Source organism: Oncorhynchus mykiss, chromosome 1 (assembly GCF_057628025.1).
Source record: "Oncorhynchus mykiss isolate SJ-2025 chromosome 1, ASM5762802v1, whole genome shotgun sequence".
Lineage (NCBI taxonomy): Eukaryota > Metazoa > Chordata > Actinopteri > Salmoniformes > Salmonidae > Oncorhynchus > Oncorhynchus mykiss.
Window position 1 is genome coordinate 87,648,867 of NC_143022.1, and position 24,113 is coordinate 87,672,979.

At 40.1% G+C, this 24,113-nt stretch overlaps 1 protein-coding gene and 1 long non-coding RNA gene across 2 annotated transcripts; both read left to right on the forward strand.

Moving 5' to 3' along the window:
* The first annotated feature begins 6,724 nt into the window (after window positions 1-6,724).
* On the forward strand, window positions 6,725-7,292 carry LOC149985677 (uncharacterized). The gene is made up of 2 exons (XR_016497749.1): window positions 6,725-6,836; window positions 7,045-7,292. It is a non-coding gene; the product is annotated as an uncharacterized LOC149985677 (long non-coding RNA).
* Window positions 7,293-10,772: 3,480 nt separating this feature from the next.
* LOC110531148 (uncharacterized) lies at window positions 10,773-18,270 on the forward strand. Its single transcript, XM_090243203.1, has 9 exons — window positions 10,773-10,913; window positions 11,098-11,403; window positions 13,113-13,448; window positions 13,618-13,729; window positions 14,156-14,244; window positions 14,457-14,497; window positions 14,798-14,863; window positions 17,748-17,831; window positions 18,087-18,270. The coding sequence occupies exons 1-9, from the start codon at window positions 10,853-10,855 to the stop codon at window positions 18,183-18,185; spliced, it is 1,194 nt and encodes a 397-aa protein (XP_090099329.1). The 5' UTR covers window positions 10,773-10,852; the 3' UTR covers window positions 18,186-18,270.
* The last annotated feature ends 5,843 nt before the right edge of the window (window positions 18,271-24,113 follow it).

A 24,113-nucleotide genomic window follows, 5' to 3' on the forward strand; every position in this document is an offset into this window, starting at 1 on the left:
AAGCCTCCTGAAGGTCTCCCCAGCCTGGTGGTTCCTGTGGCAGCCCCACGCACCAGGCTGTCTCTCTGTCTCCTCCCTGCAGGTGGTCCTGTCTGTCCGGCGCTGCTGCCGGAGCCCCCCGCCTGTCCGGCGCCGCTGCCGGAGCCCCCCGCCTGTCCGGCGCCGCTGCCGGAGCCCCCCGCCTGTCCGGCGCCGCTGCCGGAGCCCCCCGCCTGTCCGGCGCCGCTGCCGGAGCCCCCCGCCTGTCCGGCGCCGCTGCCGGAGCCCCTCTGCCCCGAGCTACCCCTCTGTCCCGAGCTGCCCCTCTGTCCCGAGCTGCCCCTCTGTCCAGTGGGGTCATTGAGAGGGGTGGTCATGGTGAGAAAGCCACGGAGGCGGACAATAAGGCGGACTAAGACAATGGTGAAGTGGGGTCCGCGTCCCAAGCCAGAGCCGCCACCGCGGACAGACGCCCACCCAGACCCTCCCCTATAGGTCAAGGTTTTGCGGCCGGAGTCCGCACCTTTGGGGGGGGGGGGGGGGGTACTGTCACGTTCTGACCTTTATTTCCTTTGTTTTGTATTTATTTAGTATGGTCAGGGCATGAGTTGGGTGGGCAGTCTATGTTTGTTTTTCTATGTTTTGGGGCATTTCTATGTTTCGGCCTAGTATGGTTCTCAATCAGAGGCAGGTGTCATTAGTTGTCTCTGATTGAGAATCATACTTAGGTAGCCTGGGTTGCACTGTTTGTTTGTGGGTGATTGTCTATGTTAGTGGCTTGTGTCAGCACAGGTCTCATTTGTAGCTTCACGGTCGTATTTGGTTTATTGTTTGGTGTTACTCTTTTGTAGTGTTCAGTGTACTCTTTATTAAAATTCAATATGAACACATACCACGCCGCATATTGGTCCTCTGCTCCTTCTCGCCTCTCCTCTTCAGAAGAGGAGGAAGACCGTGACAAAGGGACCACGCAGCCGTCATACCGCTCAGGAAGGAGACGCGTTCTGTCTCCTAGAGATGAACATACTTTGGTGCAAAAAGTGTAAATCGATTTTTGGCAGCCATCTTTCCTGAAGAATAAGTCACTAGAGCGCCAACAGCCTTCCCCCAGGTCCTAGCACCTACTAAATTGGATTTTAAGTTGCGATGGAAATGTTGACGAAAAAAAGAAGAGATCACACAAAATATATCGTTTGATGTATTGATTTATTTAGGGGGGGCTCATTAATTAGCGACCAAGAAAAATGAGCGTCCACAAACTTCTCGTAAAATAAACCAATAGTACCTCCACACCACCCGCTGCCTCCACTCTAGTAGTGCAGGGTCAACCAACCCCACAGTAGAGCTAAGCTGTTTTATCAACATGTAATGAGTTAACCTGAAACCTGTAGTCTTGTGGTACATCAGCTTCCTGAGCTACTGCTGATGAGTTACTTTACAGGACAATGTGGTTTTGAGATGTATCTATGACCAGGGTTTATTTCCTCGACACAGACAATGTTTATTGTTTCTATTTCTATTCCTTTTTAGTCTTTTAAGACAGAGGCTTCGTATCTGAATTTTGTGTAACCACCTTAAAATCACAGACTTTATCGTGGTAGATCTAATCATTGGTTTACTTTGAAGCTGATTTTAGGTCTGGTCTGTGGAGATATTGGTCTAACTTCATTGGGGAAAAAATACATCAAGTAAGTACATAAAGAACTGAAATAAATTTATTTGAATAAATCAAATCATATCAGTTGTATTGACTGATTTACAGAATGTATTGTTACCAGCCAATCAGGTGCATGTTCACTTAATTAGAAGCAGAAAGGGTACAGACAGTGATGTGTATAGGAGACATTGTCGTTGGTGCCTCTTCCCTTGACACATACATTTGTGTACAGTTTGTACCACACAGAAAGACATACCACACATGGCTCCTCATCTCTCCCTCCTCCTAGTCATCTTCTCCAGACTCTCAGGTACTGGTAAAATGTTTTTATGAATTGATAAAGTCTCATGTTTCTGTGCACTGCTGCTTGAAGTCAGGTACTGGCTATGCTGAAACCCTGAAGACAAAATATTAGCTAGCTTATATATTGAGCCCACACTCATCCCGGCCATACCAGCCATGTTGTGCACTTCTCACTCCTACTGGTGTCCTGAATGGGTAATTGGTAGACAACCTTATCAGTCGACCGAAAGGAGTCTAAAAGTGTTTTCTGTTGCTGTGTCTGCAGGTACTCAGGCAGGAGCGTACGGTGTGTCAACTGTGAGTAAGGTGTCTGTGAAGACAGGAAACTACATCACCATCCCATGTCGCTATGATCAGAGATACATACAATATGTCAAATACTGGTGTCAAGGAGATTACTGGAATTCTTGTTCTGCTCTTGTACGCACGGACCAACCAAAGATATCTGGGACAGTGTCCATCTCTGATGATGTCACCCGAAGAATCTTCTCTGTTAACATGACTGATCTGCAGCCAGAGGACTCTGGGTATTACTGGTGTGCTGTGGAGACTGCAGGACGAGATCAAAATGCATACTTGCACCTGTCAGTCACCACAGGTTAGCCCTCCATACCTCTCCTCAATCACACTGTGTTTGATCACCATAGAGAGCTGACTTAGAGAGTACAACTTGGTCTTGTATGTTATACACTAAAGTAATACTTGCAGGTCACATGCCATCATCCTTTGGTTAATTTGTTCAGTATGGCACAGCTATTGATTTGGGGAAGACTGTTTTAAGGCTCTAAATACAATGTATTTACATGGTTATACATACAGGCAGACACAATGTAAATATGGAATGGGTTTATATTGTAGGTAGGTACATTGTTACACTGTGGAGAACAGAAACACTTTATTATGAAGGGTGCCTACATAAGGACGTCATAACACATTCATAAGCCATGCATAATGAATTCAAAATCACAACCTAATGTTAATATTTTTGTTAAGTCACAGTATTGTCACTTTCATATGCCTAACGCAACAAAAAAAGAGTTCCTAAACCCAGAGATCCACCATGATGTGACATACCTGATCAGTTCAGGACAGAACAGAAGGTCAGCATTTTATATATACTGTATTTCCACAACATGAGGTTGGAAAAATACTGTGAAATTGTGAAAATTATGATTATTCCCTTTTAGTGTTGAGCTGTTTGAAAAGACCGCCTGAAATGTCAGCCTGTTTTGGTGGGATGGAGTTGTGGCATTCCATGGTGACATCACCATGCAGTAAATTAGTTATTATCAACTGGTTGGTTCGAGCCCTGAATGCTGATTGGCTGACAGTTGTGGTATATCATACCGTTTTCCACGGGTATGACAAAACATTTATTTTTACTGCACTAATTACATTGGTAAACAGTTTTTAATAGTAAAAAGGCACCTCAGGGGTTTGGTATATGGCTAATATACCACAAGCCCCTGTATCCAGGCATTGCGTAAGAACATCCCTCAGCCGTGGTATATTGGCCGTATACCACACCTTTTTGCTTAAAGACCAATAAGAAAGAGGTCTCCAAAGCTCTCTACCAAGAACAGCTAATGAGGGATGAGCCTGGATAAATGTAACCACTCAGAGCTATGGAGTGACCATCCAAGATATTAAAATTATAGTTTTAAGCATGTTTTGAGGCTATACAGTGTTAGTTTACATTTACAATGTTTACAAACATTGGAGAAAAACAAGCTTAGAAGTTGAAGTTGGAAGTTTATATACACTTAAGTAATTAAAACTCGTTTTCGACCACTCAACACATTTCTTGTTAACAAACTATAGTTTTGGCAAGTCGGTTAGGATTTCTACTTTGTGCATGACGCAAGTAATTTTTCCAACAATTGTTTACAGACAGATTATTTCACTTATAATTCACTGTATCACAATTCCAGTGAGTCAGAAGTTTACATACACTAAGTTGACTGTGCCTTTAAACAGCTTGGAAAATTCCAGAACATTTTGTCATGGCTTTAGAAACATCAGATAGGCTAATTGACATCATCTGAGTCAATTGGAGGTGTACCTGTGGATGTATTTCAAGGCCTACCTTCAAACTCTGTGCCTCTTTGCTTGACATCATGGGAAAATCTAAAGAAATCAGCCAAGACCTCCACAAGTCTGATTCTTCCTTAGGAGCAATTTCTAAATGCCTGAAGGTACCACATTAATCTGTACAAACAATAGTACGCAAGTATAAAAACCATGGGACCACACATCCATCATAACGCTCAGTAAGGAGACGCGTTCTGTCTCCTAGAGATGAACGTACTATGGTGCGAAAAGTAAAAATCTATCCCAGAACAACAGCAAAGGACCTTGTGAAGATGGAGGAAACAGGTACAAAAGTATCTATTTCCACAGTAAAACAAGTCCTATATCGACATAACCTGAAAGGCCACTCAGCAAGGTAGAAGCCTCTGCTCCTAAATTGCCACAAAAAAGCCAGACTATGGTTGGCAACTGCACATGGGGACAAAGATCGTACTTTTTGGAGAAATGTCCTCTGGTCTTATGAAACAAAAATAGAACTGTTTGGCCATAACGACCATCGTTATGTTTGGTGGAAAAAGGGGGATGCTTGCAAGCTGAAGAACACCATCCCAACCGTGAAGCATGGTGGTGGAAGCATCATGTTGTGTGGGTGCTTTGCTGCAGAAGGGACTGGTGCACTTCACAAAATAGATGGCATCATGAGGTATGAAAATGATGTGGTTATATTGAAGCAACATCTCAAGACATCAGTCAGGAAGTTAAATCTTGGACACAAATGGGTCTTCCAAATGGACAATAACCCCAAGCATACTTCCATAGTTGTGGCAAAATGGCTTAAGGACAACAAAGTCAAGGTATTGGAGTGGCCATCACAAATCCCATTAATCCTATAGAACATTTGTGGGCAGAACTGAAAAAGTGTGTGCAAGCAAGGCGGCCTACAAACCTGACTCAGTTACACCAGATCTGTCAGTAGGGATGGGCAAAAATTCACCCAACTTATTGTGGGAATCTTGTGGAAGGCTACATGAAACGTTTGACCCAAGTTAAACAATTTAAAGGCAATGCTACCAAATACTAATTGAGTGCATGTAAACTTATTTTCCACTAGGAATGTGACGAAAGGAATAAAAGCTCTAATAAATAATTATCTCTACTATTATTCAGACATTTCACATTCTTAAAATAAAGTGGTGATCCTAACTGACCTAACAGGGAATTTTTACTAGGATTAAATGTCAGGAATTGTGAAAAACTGAGTATAAATGTATTTGGCAAAGGTAAACCTACAACTTCAACTGTGTATTTTGGTTTCTGATGGGGTAATTGATTGAAGGTGTCACATTTTCACCTCATTTATCACATCTCAATAGGTGGTCTAGGTATCCTCATGACATGGCACAAGTGGGGGATGGACCTTTCCTCTATTTGTTGTCCATCATTCCTCTATTGTTCCCACAAGGGTGAGGCCGATGACATCACGGATTCCCATCAGACCAACTCATCAAAACATTTTTTTTACCCTTAAGTGCACATGGGATTTTATTACTCAACAGGAAATGTTAAAACATAGCTGGAGTTTGTTTTTAAATACATGCATTAATTATCTTTGAAACGTTAAGTTGAAATAATGTCCAATTCCCGTCATTCCTGTTGAAGACCACTCCTTCTGAAGAGTACCAATATGGCAGACAGGTCCTTCAAAGCCTCTCATTGGCCAATACATAGCATCATCAATCTAGTGTTTGTATACACTGAGTGCACAAAACATTAGGGACACCTTCCTAATATTGAGCGTTCCAGAGAGATGCTGGCCCATGTTGACTCATATGCTTTCCACAGTTCTGTCAAGTTAGCTGAATAACCTTTGGGTAGTGGACAATTCTTGATACACAAGAAAACTGTTGAGTGTGAAAATCCCAGCAGCGTTGGAGTTCTTGACACACTCAAACCAGTGCACCTGGCACCTACTACCATACCGTTTTCAAAAGCACTTAAAGCTTTTGTCCTGCCCATACAAATCCATGTCTCAATTGTGTCAAGGCTTAAAAATCCTTTAACCTGTCACCTCTTCTTCATCTACACTGATTGAAGTGGATTTATGATATGACGTGTTACTTCTCCCTTGGTGAATTTGTGTCTGCACCTCTGTGTTCAGGTACACCAGAACTCTATGTGGACCAACAGGAAGTTTCTGGAGTAGAAGGAGGGAGTGCCACTGTCCGTTGTTACTATAGTAACACTGTGGTTAAGAAGTGGTTGTGGTGTAAGATGGGTATCTACTATGTCCCCTTGGTGGGGAGATATTCAGGGATTTTAGATGGAACATCAGTGACATCACAGCAGACCATTGATCACAACAACAGACACATTTTAACAGTGACTCTGAATGGATTGAATATGGGAGATACTGGCTGGTACTGGTGTTCCAGAGGAGACCTACAGATGCCTGTTCACATCACTGTCAATCAACTGACCACAACACAGAGTACCACACCTGCCTCCACCATCACCCCTACCCCCTCTTCCACCATCATCATCTCCACTGTTAATCAACTGACCACAACACAGACTGACACCATCATTAGTAAGTAATGAGAGACCAGTTATAACCAAAAATAGTGGAATGGGTCATTCAAATTCACAGAATCCAACTGAATTAATTTAGTTAATTTAAAGCATTACCATCTCACGCTGAAATTGTATCACTTAGACACTAATAAATTACATACGGAAACTGTTGCACCTTGACAGACAAACAGACCACTCAAGACATCTCTCTGACCTCGCCCACAACTGCAGATCCTGCTGTCTCCTCTTCCACCTCTCAGGCCCCAGTCAACAACACACACCATGTAGCCCAGGGGTAAGTGTACACTACCACCTCTTTAACCGGTACTCAACAAGCAAAAAGGTAATTTATTTCAATGTCAATTATTGGATTAATGAATTATGTTGTTTTAAAATCACATACAAAAGAGATATGTCCCCTGAATGCCTCATTCTTAAATTATACATGTCTGATTGACATTTGCAGAGTATCATGTCCTGAAAGCAGTGTTGTTCTTCTACAGATGGGAGAGAACACTCTTCTACCTTCCAAAAACTGTTACTGCAGTGCTCTTCATCCTGTGCAACGTCATTGCTGTGGTGAAGTTCAGGGCAACCCGACTCTGAGGTGAAACAGGAAGAGTAGAAGCTAGATTTATTTAGCAGTTCCACATTTTTCATTGCGGTATATATCTTTATCTTCTTCACCTTCTCCACATTTAATTGAATATTTAATTTACTTGCTAATAAACATGTTTTACTGTTCTCAAGATCATCTGTCACCAAATTCTGTGAAATTCCGTGAATGAAAATCTGAAATTCTGATGTATCGAAGTTATTTGCTTTGTTGGAGACAACAAGTGTTTAACAAGATGTCATGGCATGACTTAGTTTACCAGAAACCTGCAGCCTTGTGGTACAGCAGCTTCCTGAGCTAACTTTAACAGTTTAGGTTGGAGGACATCTGTGGTTTTGAGCTGCGTCTATGACCAGGGTTGATCTCTAAGTGGAAGGATGTCATCACTCCATCTCTGTAGCTCATGTGCTCTTAATTCTATACATTTCTTTGTGTAATCACTAGTGACCTATTTTTCAGCAGAGGGTAACAGTGACTCTTGATCCCTAAGAGCCCTTGGAGAAAGCTGGAAGCTGAAATACATTGTAGTGACTATGAGTTTTGGGTTAAACTAGTCTACATAATGCAATAGTTGCTATCTTCCACTGAGGGGGGCAGGTACACAAACATGTTTAGCTTTCTTCAGGATAAAACACACACACATGTAGGTTTTACAATCTTTGTGGGGACCAAAAAATGTATGCCAATTCAAAATCCTGTTTCCCCTAACCCTAATTATGATTCTAACCGTAACCCTAATTGTAACCCTAACCCTAAACCCTAATTATGATTCTAACCGTAACCCTAATTGTAACCATAACCCTAAACCCTAATTCTGATTCTAACCTTAACCCTAATTGTAACCATAACCCTAAACCCTAATTCTGATTCTAACCTTAACCCTAATTGTAACCCTAACCCTAAACCCTAATTCTGATTCTAACCGTAACCCTAATTGTAACCATAACCCTAAACCCTAATTATGATTCTAACCGTAACCCTAATTGTAACCATAACCCTAAACCCTAATTATGATTCTAACCGTAACCCTAATTGTAACCATAACCCTAAACCCTAATTCTGATTCTAACCGTAACCCTAATTGTAACCATAACCCTAAACCCTAATTCTGATTCTAACCGTAACCCTAATTGTAACCATAACCCTAAACCCTAATTCGGATTCTAACCGTAACCCTAATTGTAACCATAACCCTAAACCCTAATTCTGATTCTAACCTTAACCCTAATTGTAACCATAACCCTAAACCCTAATTATGATTCTAACCGTAACCCTAATTGTAACCATAACCCTAAACCCTAATTATGATTCTAACCGTAACCCTAATTGTAACCATAACCCTAAACCCTAATTCTGATTCTAACCTTAACCCTAATTGTAACCATAACCCTAAACCTAACCCCTCAGGCTAAATATAATGTTTCCTTGTGGGGACCGGAGAAATGTCCCAACTTGTCCATTTGGTGCATCACCATCTCACATGTATATACTGTATTCTATACTATTCCACTGTATCTTAGTCCAATGTCGCTCTAACATATATGTATATACATTCTTAATCCATTCCTTACTTACATTAATGTGTATTTTGTGTGTATGTTGTGAAACTGTTCAACATTACTTCTGAGATATTACTGCACTGTCGGAGCTAGAAGCACAAGCATTTCGCTACACCTGCAATAACATCTGCTCAACATGTGTATGTGACCAATACGTTTGATTTGATTTGCTTTTGAATTTTGACTTGTCTAAATGGTTCTTGTTTTACCCACAAGGATAGTAAAACCAAACCGCAAACACACACAAGACAAGGTTACATCTAAATGTTTTTGGTTCATTTATGAATCCTGAGTTCTTGAGTTGTTTCAAAGTTGATATTTGGTTGTCTGGTTTTCTGTAACAAATCCTCCACTTGTTTAATCAGAGCCTTGGAGAACTATTCTGTCTTTACCTTCTCCAGCTTTAATGGATATATAAAGGCTTTGCTAATAAAACATTTTAAAGACATTTTATTGTTCTCAAGATAATTTGTCACTAGATGTTGTGCTCAGTGAGTTTGAGTGTGAAATTGATTTATCATAAATAGTTTGCTGTGTTGGAGCCAACAATAGAATGTACAGTGGATTCAGAAAGTATTCACACCCCTTCCCTTTTTCCACATTTTGTTATGTCACAGCCTTATTCTAAAATGGATGAGATACAAACAAACCTAATCAATCTACACACACTACCCCATTACGACAAAACAAACAGGTTTACCTTATTTCCATACACTACCGGTCCATGTTCTTACAACACCTACTCATTCAAGAGTTGTTCTTTATTTTTACTATTTTCTACATTGTAGAATATTAGTGAAGACATCAAAACTATGAAATAACACACATGGAATAATTTAGTAACCAAAAAAGTGTTAAACAAATCAAACTATATTTTAGATTCTTCAATGTAGCCACCCTTTAACTTGAGGCCAGCTTTGCACACTCTTGGCTTCATGTATTATACATGTCATTTAGATGTTTATACTTTACAAACATATTTTATTTATGTATTTCTCAAAATCCATATATAGTAGACAAACCAGTTTAAAAACGATATGTTTACCAAACGGTTAAGTGATTAACCATTAAGCATGGTTGGATTACCTCATGGTCAAATGTATTTCAACAAGTGAGAAGAGAATCATATGTAAAGTATTGTGAGCATTGCATTGTGAGGGGCAATTACTTTATATGAAAGGTGTTTATAGATTAAATACTGATTAGGTTTGGTGGAAAAAGTTACTGAGTGATTTTGTCTGTCCTTTTTGAGGATCTGTTTTGTACTAAAAGTTGTGAAATGTTTCCACAAGTGTAAAAATAGTACCAAAGTAATTAACTGTAATAAACATTTTCAAATACATTTTATTATTCTCAAGATAATTTCTCATAACATAATGTGAGTACTGTGGTCTGTGGGTTTGAGAGTTCAATTCTGATGTATCTGAAGTGGTTTGCTGTGTTGGAGCCAAAAACAGAACGTGACATCATAGAATGAGTTTAGCTGAAAATTGCAGCATTCTAGTAATGCAGCTTCATGAGCTAACTTTACCACCTTCACTTGGAGGACATCTGTGGGCCGTACATGACCAGGGTTCATTTCCTGTATATATGGGGAGAGAGAAAGAGTCTGTTCTTGTGGAATGTAAAACCACATCAGACTGGGTTGTGGTCCAGAGGACCCTGAACCATGAACCTGGTTTAAAGTGAGAGTCTATGGAGGTCTTGGTCTAGTACCCATCACTACATGTTTTAGCATATGCATGACATTTATCATATAGTTTCATATATAGTGAAATATAGAATTTTGCCAATGGAAATATGGTGCATGTTGCCCAATTATCAAATCTTTGTAATCATTAGTGACCTATGTTCCAGTAGAGAGTAGTATGAGGATAGTAGTGACTCTTGGTCCCAAAACCCTTAGAGAAAGCTGAAATATATTTTAGGTTTAGTTTTAGGTTAAATTAGTCCATATGATGCAATAGTTGCTGTCTGCCACTGAAGGGGGAATGTACACACAAACAGAAGCAGGAAGAGAGTTACAGACAGTGTACTAACATTAGGAAGTAGAGTCATTCTGGCTGGTGCCTTGGTCCTTGATACACATTTGTGCTCAGGTACAATTTAATATTACATGCAGACTGAAACCCTCACATGGCTAACCATCTCTCCTTCCCCCTCCTCCTCTTCATCCTCTTCCACAGAGTCTCAGCAGGTATGTGAAATATGTTTATATGAAGGGCTGAAATCCAGTGGGTCAATTCACCGTAAACACTGTGTAATTAATCTCAATCATTAAAAAGCTGTTTTATAGTTTACAAGCAATGGGATTTTGTTTTCTGCAGTGCAGATTGTATTGTATTCAAACCTAAATGTGTTTTGTGTTGATGTGTCCACAGCGAGGCATGTGTCTGTGCAGTCAGGAGGCTCCATCACCATCCCATGTAGCTATGATCAGTATTACATACACCACGTGAAGTACTGGTGTAAAGGGTATGGTTGGACTCATTGCTCCTCTGTAGTACGCACTGACCATCCTAAGAGCACTGATAGGGCGTCAATCTCTGATGACATCACCCAGAAAGTCTTCACTGTGATCATGACTGATCTGGAGCCAGACGACTCTAATATTTACAGGTGTGTTGTGGAGATCAATGGAGGAACAGATAGCATGATACAACTGCTCTACCTGTCTGTCACTCCAGGTAAGATCCCTGCAACTCTTACAATTCAGTAAAGTAGAATAGGTAGTTCTCAGTAAGGATCAGACTCTCCGAAAATACCAGCTTTCACAAACTACATGACTGGTGTTCTCGTTTCATTTCCTTGTAACAAGTTCCTTGTCTGGTATCTGGTATTACCATTATTGTTCAAGTTGACCTGAGGAATGTCGGTACAGTGGGGCAAAAAAACATTTAGTCAGCCACCAATTGTGCAAGTTCTCCCACTTAAAAAGATGAGAGGCCTGTAATTTTCATCGTAGGTACACTTCAACTATGACAGACAAAATGAGGAAAAAAATCCAGAAAATCACATTGTAGGATTTTTAATGAATTTATTTGCAAATTATGGTGGAAAATAAGTATTAGGTCACCTACAAACAAGCAAGATTGTTGGCTCTCACAGACCTGTAACTTCTTCTTTGAGAGGCTCCTCTGTCCTCCACTCGTTACCTGTATTAATGACACCTGTTTGAACTTGTTATCAGTATAAAATACACCTGTCCACAACCTCAAACAGTCACACTCCAAACTCCACTAACAAAGCCTACCATCAGTAACACACTACGCCGCCAGGGACTCAAATCCTGCAGTGCCAGACGTGTCCCCCTGCTTAAGCCAGTACATGTCCGGGCCCGTCTGAAGTTTGCTAGAGAGCATTTGGATGATCCAGAAGAAGATTGGGAAAATGTAATATGGTCAGATGAAACCAAAATATAACTTTTTGGTAAAAACTCAACTCGTCGTGTTTGGAGGACAAAGAATGCTGAGTTGCATCCAAAGAACACCATTCCTACTGTGAAGCATGGGGGTGGAAACATCATGCTTTGGGGCTGTTTTTCTGCAAAGGGACCAGGACGACTGATCCGTGTAAAGGAAAGAATGAATGGGGGCCACGTATCGTGAGATTTTGAGTATTGGTGTAGAAAACCTCCTTCCATCAGCAAGGGCATTGAAGATGAAATGTGGCTGGGTCTTTCAGCATGACAATGATCCCAAACACACTGCTCGGGCAACGAAGGAGTGGCTTCGTAAGAAGCATTTCAAGGTCCTGGAGTGGCCTAGCCAGTCTCCAGATCTCAACCCCATGGAAAATCTTTGGAGGGAGTTGAAAGTACGTGTTGCCCAGCAACAGCCCCAAAACATCACTGCTCTAGAGGAGATCTGCATGGAGGAATGGGCCAAAATACCAGCAACAGTGTGTGAAAACCTCGTGAAGACAGAAAACGTTTGACCTCTGTCATTGCCAATAAAGGGTATATAACAAAGTATTGAGATAAACTTTTGTTATTGACCAAATACTTATATTCCACCATAATTTGCAAATAAATTCATTAAAAATCCTACAATGTGATTTTCTGCATTTTTTTTCTCATTTTGTCTGTCATAGTTGAAGTGTACCTATGATGAAAATTACAGGCCTCTCTCATCTTTTTAAAGTGGGAGAAGTTACACAATTGGTGGCTGACTAAATACTTTATTGCCCCACTGTATAAGTCTATTTTATGTTTTCTATATGTAGATGTTGGTGTAAACTTTGTTTCAAGTCTGCTGTCTGCATTGTGTCTTTCAACGTTGTCTACCACAAGCAGCACCATATCACCTAGTAACACTATGTGTAAAGGTCATACACCTACTAGAAATAAAGGTCTGCTGGTGAGGTCTTTCTATGGTGTCTGTACCTCTGTGTTCAGGTACTCCAGAACTCTATGTGGATCAACAGGAAGTGACTGGAGTAGAAGGAGAGAGTGTCACTGTCCGTTGCTACTATAGTAATTCTGGAGATATGAAGTGGTGCAAGATGGGTGGTGATTGTGTGAGTAGGTTTTCTGGGACTTTAAATGGAACATCAGTGACATTAACGCGGACTAGTGATGCCAACAACAGAACAGTCTTAACAGTCACTATGAGTGGACTGAAGATGGAGAACACTGACTGGTATTGGTGTAGAGTTGGAGAACTAGAGATGCCTGTTCACATCACTGTCAGTCAACAAACTGCAACACAGAGAACCTCTAAGATGACCTCAAGTTAGTAGATCAATCACATACTTTATGATCAATATGATTCACTTTGTTTTATCCACTGGTATCATCTGGAACTAATTGTAATATGAACTATGAATGTGATGTTGCTATACAACCTGACTATCTGGTTTACCATTAACTTCATTGATGATATTGTTGTTTTACCTCACAGCAACCCAAGATCCAGCCCCTCAACAACCCTCTGCCTCTCCAACTGCTGAGCCTGTTCAGACTGACAACACAAGTCAAGGAGCTGAGGGGAACATGGAGGAAGTCCACCAGAGGTTATTATCACTCCTTCAGATGTTTTATCCCACATGTTGTTAGATAATATGAACTCAGAGAAACATTACAATTCCATCATACACTACAACAGTTAATGCTAACCAAACACCCTCCCTAAATGCATATAGAGACTGTTATCACTTCCTCCTGGGTAGAACATCTCTGTGGTTGCCTTGTGAAAAGTAGCAGCATTATTGTGTTATACTCACTCATGTACAAGGACAAGTTGCACACAAAAAACAACATTATTTGTATAGTAATAATCTCAATAATAATCATATCATCTCTTCATTTGCATGGTCAACTTCCACACATGTGAATAGATAAATAATTGTTCCACTTATCATACAAGTTGTTACCTTTTCACAAATGATCAATTTATAATGATCTATTTTAATTGTATTAGTAATTCAAGTTGTCATCAGGTCCGTGAAAGTCCTACTCATCTATCTGGGCATGTTGGTGGTGGTGACAGCTGGTATCCTAGTAACATGGAAGATGTGGAGAAGGCATAGTAAGTAGTCATTTTATGTGAATATAAAATGGACAATAGCTTAGAAAATACTAAATGTAATGATATTGTGACCAACAGTATATTTCTCACCTGTGATTCATCTTGAATGACAGAAAATATTTGGAGGAATTGTCTTTTAGAAATCCATTCAGAGGTATTATTGTACTATAACAAACTCAGAAGTTACTGACATCTCCCTCTCTTTATTCCAGAGGACAATAAGTCCAAGGACCAGACAACTAACAACTCAGTGGTAGGATACACTTCTTTAATTTGATTATTTTCAACCATCTGCTTTTCTGTTCTTGATTTGGGATCATCTACCATTTGACTCCAGCGTTACTTCTTCAGTTGATTATCAATGAGTTGACATAAAAGGTCCCATATTCTAACTGAACCCAAGCTCTTATGGTGCTCAAGATGTTGAAAAATGTTGTGAATACTGTCAGTTCACTAAATATACACCTGACTGCATCATATCATTGGAAACAAACTGTGGTTTAGGTGGTAAATAGACAAGTCCTGTTTCTCTTTGCAATTTATTTCTTTGCAGTCTGCTGACCCTGAGCAGGACATTACATACAGCACAGTGACCCACACCAGAGAAACAGCACCGCAGGTACAAACTGAATAAACCTGGTTTTGGTCTGTGGTGATCTTGGACTAGTACCAATCACTCCATCTTCGCAGTGAGCTGGGGTTCTCTCTCTCTCTCTCTCTTTCTTTCTTTCTTTCTTTCTCTCTCTCTCTCTCTCTCTCTCTCTCTCTCTTTCTTTCTTTCTTTCTCTCTCTCTCTCTCTCTCTCTCTCTCTCTCTTTCTTTCTTTCTTTCTCTCTCTCTCTCTCTCTCTCTCTCTCTCTCTTTCTCTCTCTTTCTTTCTCTCTCTCTCTCTCTCTCTCTTTCTCCTCCATCTCTGAAGTGTGAGCTGGGGTTCTCTCTCTCTCTCTCTCTCTCTCTCTCTCTCTCCTCTCTCTCTCTTTCTCTCTCTTTCTTTCTTTCTTTCTCTCTCTCTCTCTCTCTCTCTCTCTCTCTCTCTCTCTTTCTCCTCCATCTCTGAAGTGTGAGCTGGGGTTCTCTCTCTCTCTCTCTCTCTCTCTCTCTCTCTCTCTCTCTCTCTCTCTCTCTCTCACTCTCTCTCTCTCTCTCTCTTTCTCTCTCTCTCTCAATTCAATTCAAAGGGCTTTATTGAAATGGGAAACATATGTTAGCAATGCCAAAGTAAATGAAATAGATAATAAACAAAAGTGAAATAAACAATATAAATTACAGTAAACGTTACATTAACAGAAGTTCCAAAAGAATAAAGACATTTCAAATGTCATGTGGTGGCAATATACAGTGTTGTAACGAAGTAAAAAATGGAAAATAAATAAACATAAATATGGTGTTTGTTCTTCACAGTTTGACCTTTTCTTGCGGCAACAGGTCACAAATGTTGCCGCTGTGATGGCACACTGGTTTTTCACCCAGTAGATATGGCAGCTTATCAAACAAAACAAACAAAATAAATTATTTGTGTATCTATGTAACCTGAGGGAAATATGTGTCTCTAATATGGTCATACATTTGGCAGGAGGTTAGGAAATGCAGCTCAGTTTCCATCTCATTTTGTGGGCAGTGTGCACATGGCCCGTCTTGTCTTGAGAGCCAGGTCTGCCTTTAGCGGCCTTTCCCAATAGCAAGGCTTTGCTCACTGAGTCTGTACATTGTCAAATATTTCTGTAGCTGATGGCTTTGTTACGGAAGGTTTGGGAATCGCTTCCTTTTAGGTAGTTGTAGAATTTATTGTCTCTTTTCTGGATTTTGATAATTAGCTGTATCGGCCTAATTCTGCTCAGCATTTGGGGTTTTGCATTGTACACAGAATATATTCTTGCAATATTCTGCATGCAGTCTCAATCTGAGGTCTGTCCCATTGTGTGAATTTTCGGTTGGTGAGCAGACCCCAGAATTTACAACCACGAAAGGCTCTATAACTGATTCAAGTACTTTTAGCTAGATCCTAATTGGTATGTCTAATTTTATGTTCCTTTTGATGGAATAGAAGGCCCTTCTTGCCTTGTCTCTTAGATCGTTAACAGCTTTCTGGAAGTTACTGTGGTGCTGATGTTTAGGCCAAGGTATGTATAGTTTGTGTGCTCTAGGGCAACGGTGTCTAGATGGAATTTGTATTTGTTGTCCTGTCAACCAGACTTTTTTTGGAACTCCATTATTTGTCGTCTTACTGAGATTTATTATCAGGGCCCACGTCTGACAGAATGTGTGCAGAAGATCTAGGTGCTGCTGTAGGCCCTCCGTGTTTGAGGACAGAAGCACCAGATAATCAGCAAACAGTAGACATTTGACTTCAGATTCAAGTAGAGTGAGTCCGGGTGCTGCAGACTGTTCTCGTGCCCTCGCCAATTCGTTGATATATATGTTAGCAGAGGGTGGGGCTTAAGCTGTATCCCTGTCTCACCCCCCCCCGGCCCTGTGGAAGAAATGGGTGTTTTTTTGTACATGGATTTTACGTCATTTTTTTTCACGCAACACCACTTTCCTTCAATTTGTACAGCAGACCCTCATGCCAAATTGATTAAGAGCTTTTTTGAAACCAACAAGAATTTGAAGAAGAATTTGCCTTTGTTTTGGTTTGTTTGTTTGTCGATTAGGGTGTACTGGGTAAATACGTTGTCTGTCTTACCGTAATTTGGTAAAAAGCCAATTTGACATTTGCTCGGTACATTCTTGTTCTGTAGTGTATTTTTGTCCAGGAAATTGTTGAGAAGGGATTGAATTTGTCTTGCCTAATTGTTTTATGGTAGATTTCCACAATACTTTCCTTCCATTTATAGTATTTCTTAATATTATTCAGGTCCTTTGGCTTTGAGGCCTCATGATTGAGCTCAGCCCTGTTCGAGTATAGTGTGTTTTTGCTGTGATCTGATAGGCACTACTGCAAAGAGATGAGCTATAGGTGTAAATACCGTAGGAGTCCCCTCGAAACCTACCATTGACTATGTACATTCCCATTGTCCGACAGACTGAGTGCTGAGGGTGTCAGGTTTTTGTCTAGTTCTGGCATTTAGGTTGCCACAGACTAGTCCATGTCCCTGGGCCTGGAAATGGTTGATCTCCCCCTATAGGGTGAGCGAAGTGAGTTGAGCATCTGAAGTTCCGGGTCTCTTCCAATGCATGTGCCATGTGCCAAGCCATGTGTTTATCTTCTGTGCTGTCCATTTCTCAGAGGCCAAACCCAGAGAGACGCCATGATGTGATATACAGCACTGCGATGCCTGATCAGTTCAGGACAGCAGAGAATGTCAACATATGGCTACAAGCATCTCAACTCGTAGACAACATTATTGCTGTTACTCATAAAACGTCACTGCCTTGGCAAATGTGCATCTGTTTTAGAAAACAATTGTATTTCCACTATTACTTTCTGTCTTGGAACAAGCAATAGGTACACTATAACAGTATAACAACACGTTTTTGTTATTTGGGTCTCTCTCTACCAACAGGATCCATTTCCTGAAGCTGATGATGATGTCACATACAGCACTGTCATCCTCCAGCACAAGACCCAACTAAAAGGACAGACCAAGGTAAAGCTGTTCTACTGATTCTCCACAGCTAGTATTATGTTATCAGAAACAACAGTAGGTGATTGTTTCCTCAGTGTTAATATAGTCATGGTTACATCACCATTATAGCTGTAGGCCTAATATATCACCTTTATGTTACATATCACAATTATAACTGTCTACACTTTTAATTTCACAGAGAAGTGTGTTTTATAGTGTATCTCCATCATGACAGAACTGTCCCTCTTCACCTCTCTACCTGTTCCTCCTCTGTAGTCAGCAGAACCAGATGATAATGTGGTCTACAGCTCACTAGCTCTACAGGTGACCACACAGGTCAGTGTTGGTGTCTCCTCTGTCTGTTGTACCAGATGATGCTGATCTCTCAACAAAGATACAGACAACGCCACATTACTATGTGTACTAAACATCACTCTTTAACCACACAAATCTTTCTTAGTCGTTTTATTTTGCTGCATGTAAAATGTTATTATCACATTGTGACCAGCTAAACTATTGTTATCAGTGTGTATCCATAACATTAGAGTGTGGACTGCACCTGGGTTTAGGGTGACGTTGCCCCTAGATGATGATCTTGGGTCAGATAAAAACAAATTCCCCACCAAAGGTTAAGGTTAGGATAGGAGGAGGGGAAGCTGATCCTAGATCTGTATCTAGTGGAAACGTCACAATGGAGAGTGTGACTGAATGTTTCACTTCCTCTCCAGCAGAGGGCAGCAGCAGCACAATAGTGACTGACAGAGAAGACCTTCCTTTTACTGGAAGGACAGAACACTCCTCTCTCCTGTGTCACAACATCTATCTGCCTCCAATATGATTCTGTCATACCTCTTAACCCATCCCAGGAAGACACCTCTATTCTTTAGTGTAATAAACTACTGAAGACAGTCTGCTGTGTTTGTTCTGATTATCATCACATTTCTGTTATTAGTTATGTTCCACCACCTTTCCCCTTGTCTCTTATTTCTTACATCATGATCTTATTGATCTAGTTTAATGTTCTATGCCTGTAACTAATCATGATCAAACGTGTATTAAGATCTTAGTATAGACAGCTACTATGTATAATAACTACTGTACTGCAATAATAAAATGTACTATATATATTAAACAATGGAAATTTGTTTTTTTAAATGCAATTGTTACATCTATTTATAGCAACTATTTATAGGAATTACACAAACATTTTATTTTAGGTATGGGGGTAATTGTCTGCATTATTTTCAATCCCCCATATATTATTTTGTAAATATATACAGTACTGTATATATATATATTTACAAATGGACAACAACACTTAGGCTTCTATATCCAGCTTTTACATACTATATACATTTTACTGACACAGTGTATTTGACATTAGTTGTATTTTGTTTGTTTTTAGTCCTTCAGCTCCCCTCTACCCCTCCCCTCAACCCCTCCCCTCTACCCCTCCCCTCTACCCCTCCCCTCAACCCCTCCCCTCTACCCCTCCCCTCTACCCCTCCCCTCAACCCCTCCCCTCTACCCCTCCCCTCAACCCCTCCCCTCAACCCCTTCCCTCTACCCCTCCCCTCTACCCCTCCCCTCTACCCCTCCCCTCAACCCCTCCCCTCTACCCCTCCCCTCAACCCCTCCCCTCTACCCCTCCCCTCAACCCCTTCCCTCTACCCCTCCCCTCTACCCCTCCCCTCAACCCCTCCCCTCTACCCCTCCCCTCAACCCCTCCCCTCTACCCCTCCCCTCTATCCCTCCCCTCTACCCCTCCCCATCTACCCCTCCCCATCTACCCCTCCCCATCTACCCCTCCCCTCTACCCCTCCCATCAATATCAGTGTTGATTTATATTTACCATATATTTTCCAACTGTGCTGTTTCATAAAAGTTATAAACCTATATACAAAATCAGAACTGTTTGTGGTCGCCATTGAAAACTCACGTGTCCTGGTCTCTGTCTGCCCAAAATAAATGATTAACCCAAGTGGAGAGTTGAAGGACACATGTAAAGGAGTTCCCGGGGTTCAAACCAAATCTGTTCAAGTATGAGGGAGGGGGGTTATTAACAGTGGGGCGTTTATCATAGGTTACTGTTTAAGTTCCCTAAGTTGGTATCCATCAACATTTATCATAGGTCACTATTTAAGTTCCCTAAGTTGGTATCCATCAACATTTATCATAGGTTACTGTTTAAGTTCCCTAAGTTGGTATCCATCAACATTTATCATAGGTTACTGTTTAAGTTCCCTAAGTTGGTATCCATCAACATTTATCATAGGTTACTGTTTAAGTTCCCTAAGTTGGTATCAATCAACATTTATCATAGGTTACTGTTTAAGTTCCCTAAGTTGGTATCCATCAACATTTATCATAGGTTACTGTTTAAGTTCCCTAAGTTGGTATCCATCAACATTTATCATAGGTTACTGTTTAAGTTCCCTAAGTTGGTATCCATCAACATTTATCATAGGTTACTGTTTAAGTTCCCTAAGTTGGTATCAATCAACATTTATCATAGGTTACTGTTTAAGTTCCCTAAGTTGGTATCCATCAACATTTATCATAGGTTACTGTTTAAGTTCCCTAAGTTGGTATCCATCAACATTTATCATAGGTTACTGTTTAAGTTCCCTAAGTTGGTATCCATCAACATTTATCATAGGTTACTGTTTAAGTTCCCTAAGTTGGTATCCATCAACATTTATCATAGGTCACTATTTAAGTTCCCTAAGTTGGTATCCATCAACATTTATCATAGGTTACTGTTTAAGTTCCCTAAGTTGGTATCCATCAACATTTATCATAGGTTACTGTTTAAGTTCCCTAAGTTGGTATCCATCAACATTTATCATAGGTTACTGTTTAAGTTCCCTAAGTTGGTATCCATCAACATTTATCATAGGTTACTGTTTAAGTTCCCTAAGTTGGTATCCATCAACATTTATCATAGGTTACTGTTTAAATTCCCTAAGTTGGTATCCATCAACATTTATCATAGGTTACTGTTTAAGTTCCCTAAGTTGGTATCCATCAACATTTATCATAGGTTACTGTTTAAGTTCCCTAAGTTGGTATCCATCAACATTTATCATAGGTTACTGTTGAAGTTCCCTAAGTTGGTATCCATCAACATTTATCATAGGTTACTGTTTAAGTTCCCTAAGTTGGTATCCATCAACATGTATCATAGGTTACTGTTTAAGTTCCCTAAGTTGGTATCCATCAACATCTATCATAGGTTACTGTTTAAGTTCCCTAAGTTGGTATCCATCAACATTTATCATAGGTTACTGTTTAAGTTCCCTAAGTTGGTATCCATCAACATTTATCATAGGTTACTGTTTAAGTTCCCTAAGTTGGTATCCATCAACATTTACTTTGATTAATGTATTGCACCTTTTATTATGTTATTTAGAATATTATTTGTAATTTTGAATGTATTGTTTTTTGATTGAAATGCATTGTTTCTGTAGGAGGTGCTAAAGCAATTTAAAGGCTGGGGTTGAGCTCGTCCCAGAACCGGAGACGTGGGCAGACCATGATAAGCAGATTCCATTAGCTTCCATAGCCACAGAGTCAGATTCCACAGCCACAGAGTCAGATTCCACAGCCACAGAGTCAGCATGTTATTTAAGGCTATGGATAAGGTTAACAGTGTGGTTAGTTTAGGGTTAAAGATAGGTTTAAAATACAATTTTAAGAAGATTAATTGTAGGAATGGGCGGGCGTTATGACTTTGTGGCTATGGAAGCTAGTGACAACTATCAAAAGCTGCAATTACGTGCTCGTCAGAACTTCCTATGTCCTAATTTGAAAATTCAAAATTCACTCGCACATCTGAGTTATCTTTTTTGCAGGTGCATGGTAACAGTTGAATAAATGTGAAAAATAAGAAAAATATAAGGGCAGTGTGCTGGTTTCTTGTTTTTTCAAGTTGATTCAACTGTTACCATGCACCTACAAAAAATATCATTTTCATCAATCATTGGGTACAGAGCAAGAAAAAGGTCAGAGTAATCTGAAATGGGGACATAATTCATGTTCACATGAACAACATAACATACATAGGTATTTCATCAATGAGACCTTTAGGAAATAATGTTTGCTCAGAGTATTATTTATATCACCTTCCCTGTCTGATATCTTAACTTTCTCTCTGCCACAAAATATAAAGGTAGAAATGTCATGTTTTAGGTCATTCAAATGTACTGCGACTGGATAATCCCTGTCGTTTCTCCTGATTGAATTTTTAAGCTCACAGATTCTCTGTTTGAAATAACGAGAGGTTTTACCTACATAACAGAGCCGTTTTTTTTTTTTGGAACCGTTTTCCTGTGTGTGGGTGGCAGAAATATTCACACTTCAACATATTGTTGCACTGTGCGCAACCTCTGCATTTATAGCAACCATTCGGAAGAGGGCGGTAAAGAGCCTGGCTGATTTTCTTTGTGGCTGGTAGTTGGCATGGACCAATTTATCTCGTAAATTGCGACCTCTCCAATATGCAATAAGTGGTGGATTCTTAAATTCAGCTGGAAAAGCTGGGTCCGATGATAAAACATTTCTTGACAGCATCAACCATTTTTTACGAGTTCAAAGTGTATGTGTTGGTGAACATTCCAGAAAGTTCTTTAGGTCTAGTGGGTCTTTTTGTAGCAGTTCATCTCTTGTTTTCCCCAATGCCAAATTAAGAGCTTCATCCACACATTGTGGAGAGTAGCCTCTTCTTGGAAACCTATCACGCATCTCTGCTGCTTTTTCTAGATAATCCTCTGTGGAGTGGTGTTTACTGCACAGTCTGAAAAACTGGCTTCTTGGAAGTCCTCTTTTTAATGGCTCAGGTTGGAAACTGTCCCCCTGTAATATATAATTTCTGTCCGTTTCTGTTCTATACAGAGTGGTAAACAGGGTTCCATTTCATTTCTCAATCCACATATCGAGGTAATGAACATGTTTAGTGTCACATTCAATAGTGAATTTGAGATTGGGGTCAATATCATTGAGTAATGCCATAAAGTCTGACAGCTCTTTTTCCGTTCCTCCTCATATGCAAAAACATGCTGTCAATATATCGATACCACTTCAGGACTTTATTCAAAAATTGATTTTTGTTTTCATTATTAACAAAACGTTCTTCAAAAAGACCCACATAAAGGTTAGCATGTCTCGGAGCGAATGTGAAGCCCATCGACGTTCCATTCGTTTGTAGGTGGTATTCATCATCAAACCTGAAATAGCTGTACGTCAAAACATATTCAGCCAGTTTGTTGGTGGCTATTCGTTAGTATCTCTGTCTCTCAAGTTGTGAGCTAGGGCTGCCAGCCCCCGTACAGGGAATACTGGTATATAGACTCCCCACATCTAATCTGAACAAAATTGTGGTGTCGGAAATATGACTTTGTTTCATTCTTGTGCTTTTTGCTGATTTGTTTGGAACAATTCTTCAACCAATAAGAGTTTAGCTTACTTAACATTGACAATATGGTCAAACTAGCTACATTATACATACTGATGAGGCTGTATTGGTCAACAACGGATTTGTTGTCATCTTTTGGTTGAAAGGTTCAAAGGTCAGTGGTGAAACGTAACACACTCGGCAACTCGGGCAGCAACTTTTTCTCAGTTTCTGTTGTAATTCCGAAACTAGGAATTCCACAGAACTCCGATAGCAGGTGAATGCAGCAATGAACCGTAAATGCAGAAGAATGTAGCATTTAGGGCCCAAGACATATGGGCATTGTCTAAAACTAACTTTTTGTCAAATAAACCAATAGTAACTCCACACCAGCCGCTGCCTCCATTCTAGTAGTGCAGGGTCAACCAACCCTACAGTTTAGCTAAACTGTCTTTTATCAACATGTAATGTAATGAGGTAACCTGCAACATGTAGCCCTGTGGTACATCAGCTTCCTGAGCTACTGCTGATGAGCTACCTTACAGGACAATGTGGTTTTGAGATGTGTCTATGACCAGTGTTTATTTTTCTATTCCTTTTTAGTATTTTTAAGACATTCATATCTGGATTTTGTCAAAACACCATAAAATCACATAGACTGGATTGTGGTAGGTCTAATCATGGGTTTACTTTGAATCTGATTTTTGGTCTGGTCTGTGGAGATATTGGTCAAACTTCACTTGGAAAAAAGTACATAAATAAAAAATGTAAATTAATTTATTTGAATAAATCAAATCATATCAGTTGTATTGACTGATCCACATAATGTATTGTTACCAGCCAGTCAGGGGCATGTTCACTTAAACAGAAGCAGAAAGAGGGGTACAGACAGTGATGTGTATAGGAGTCAT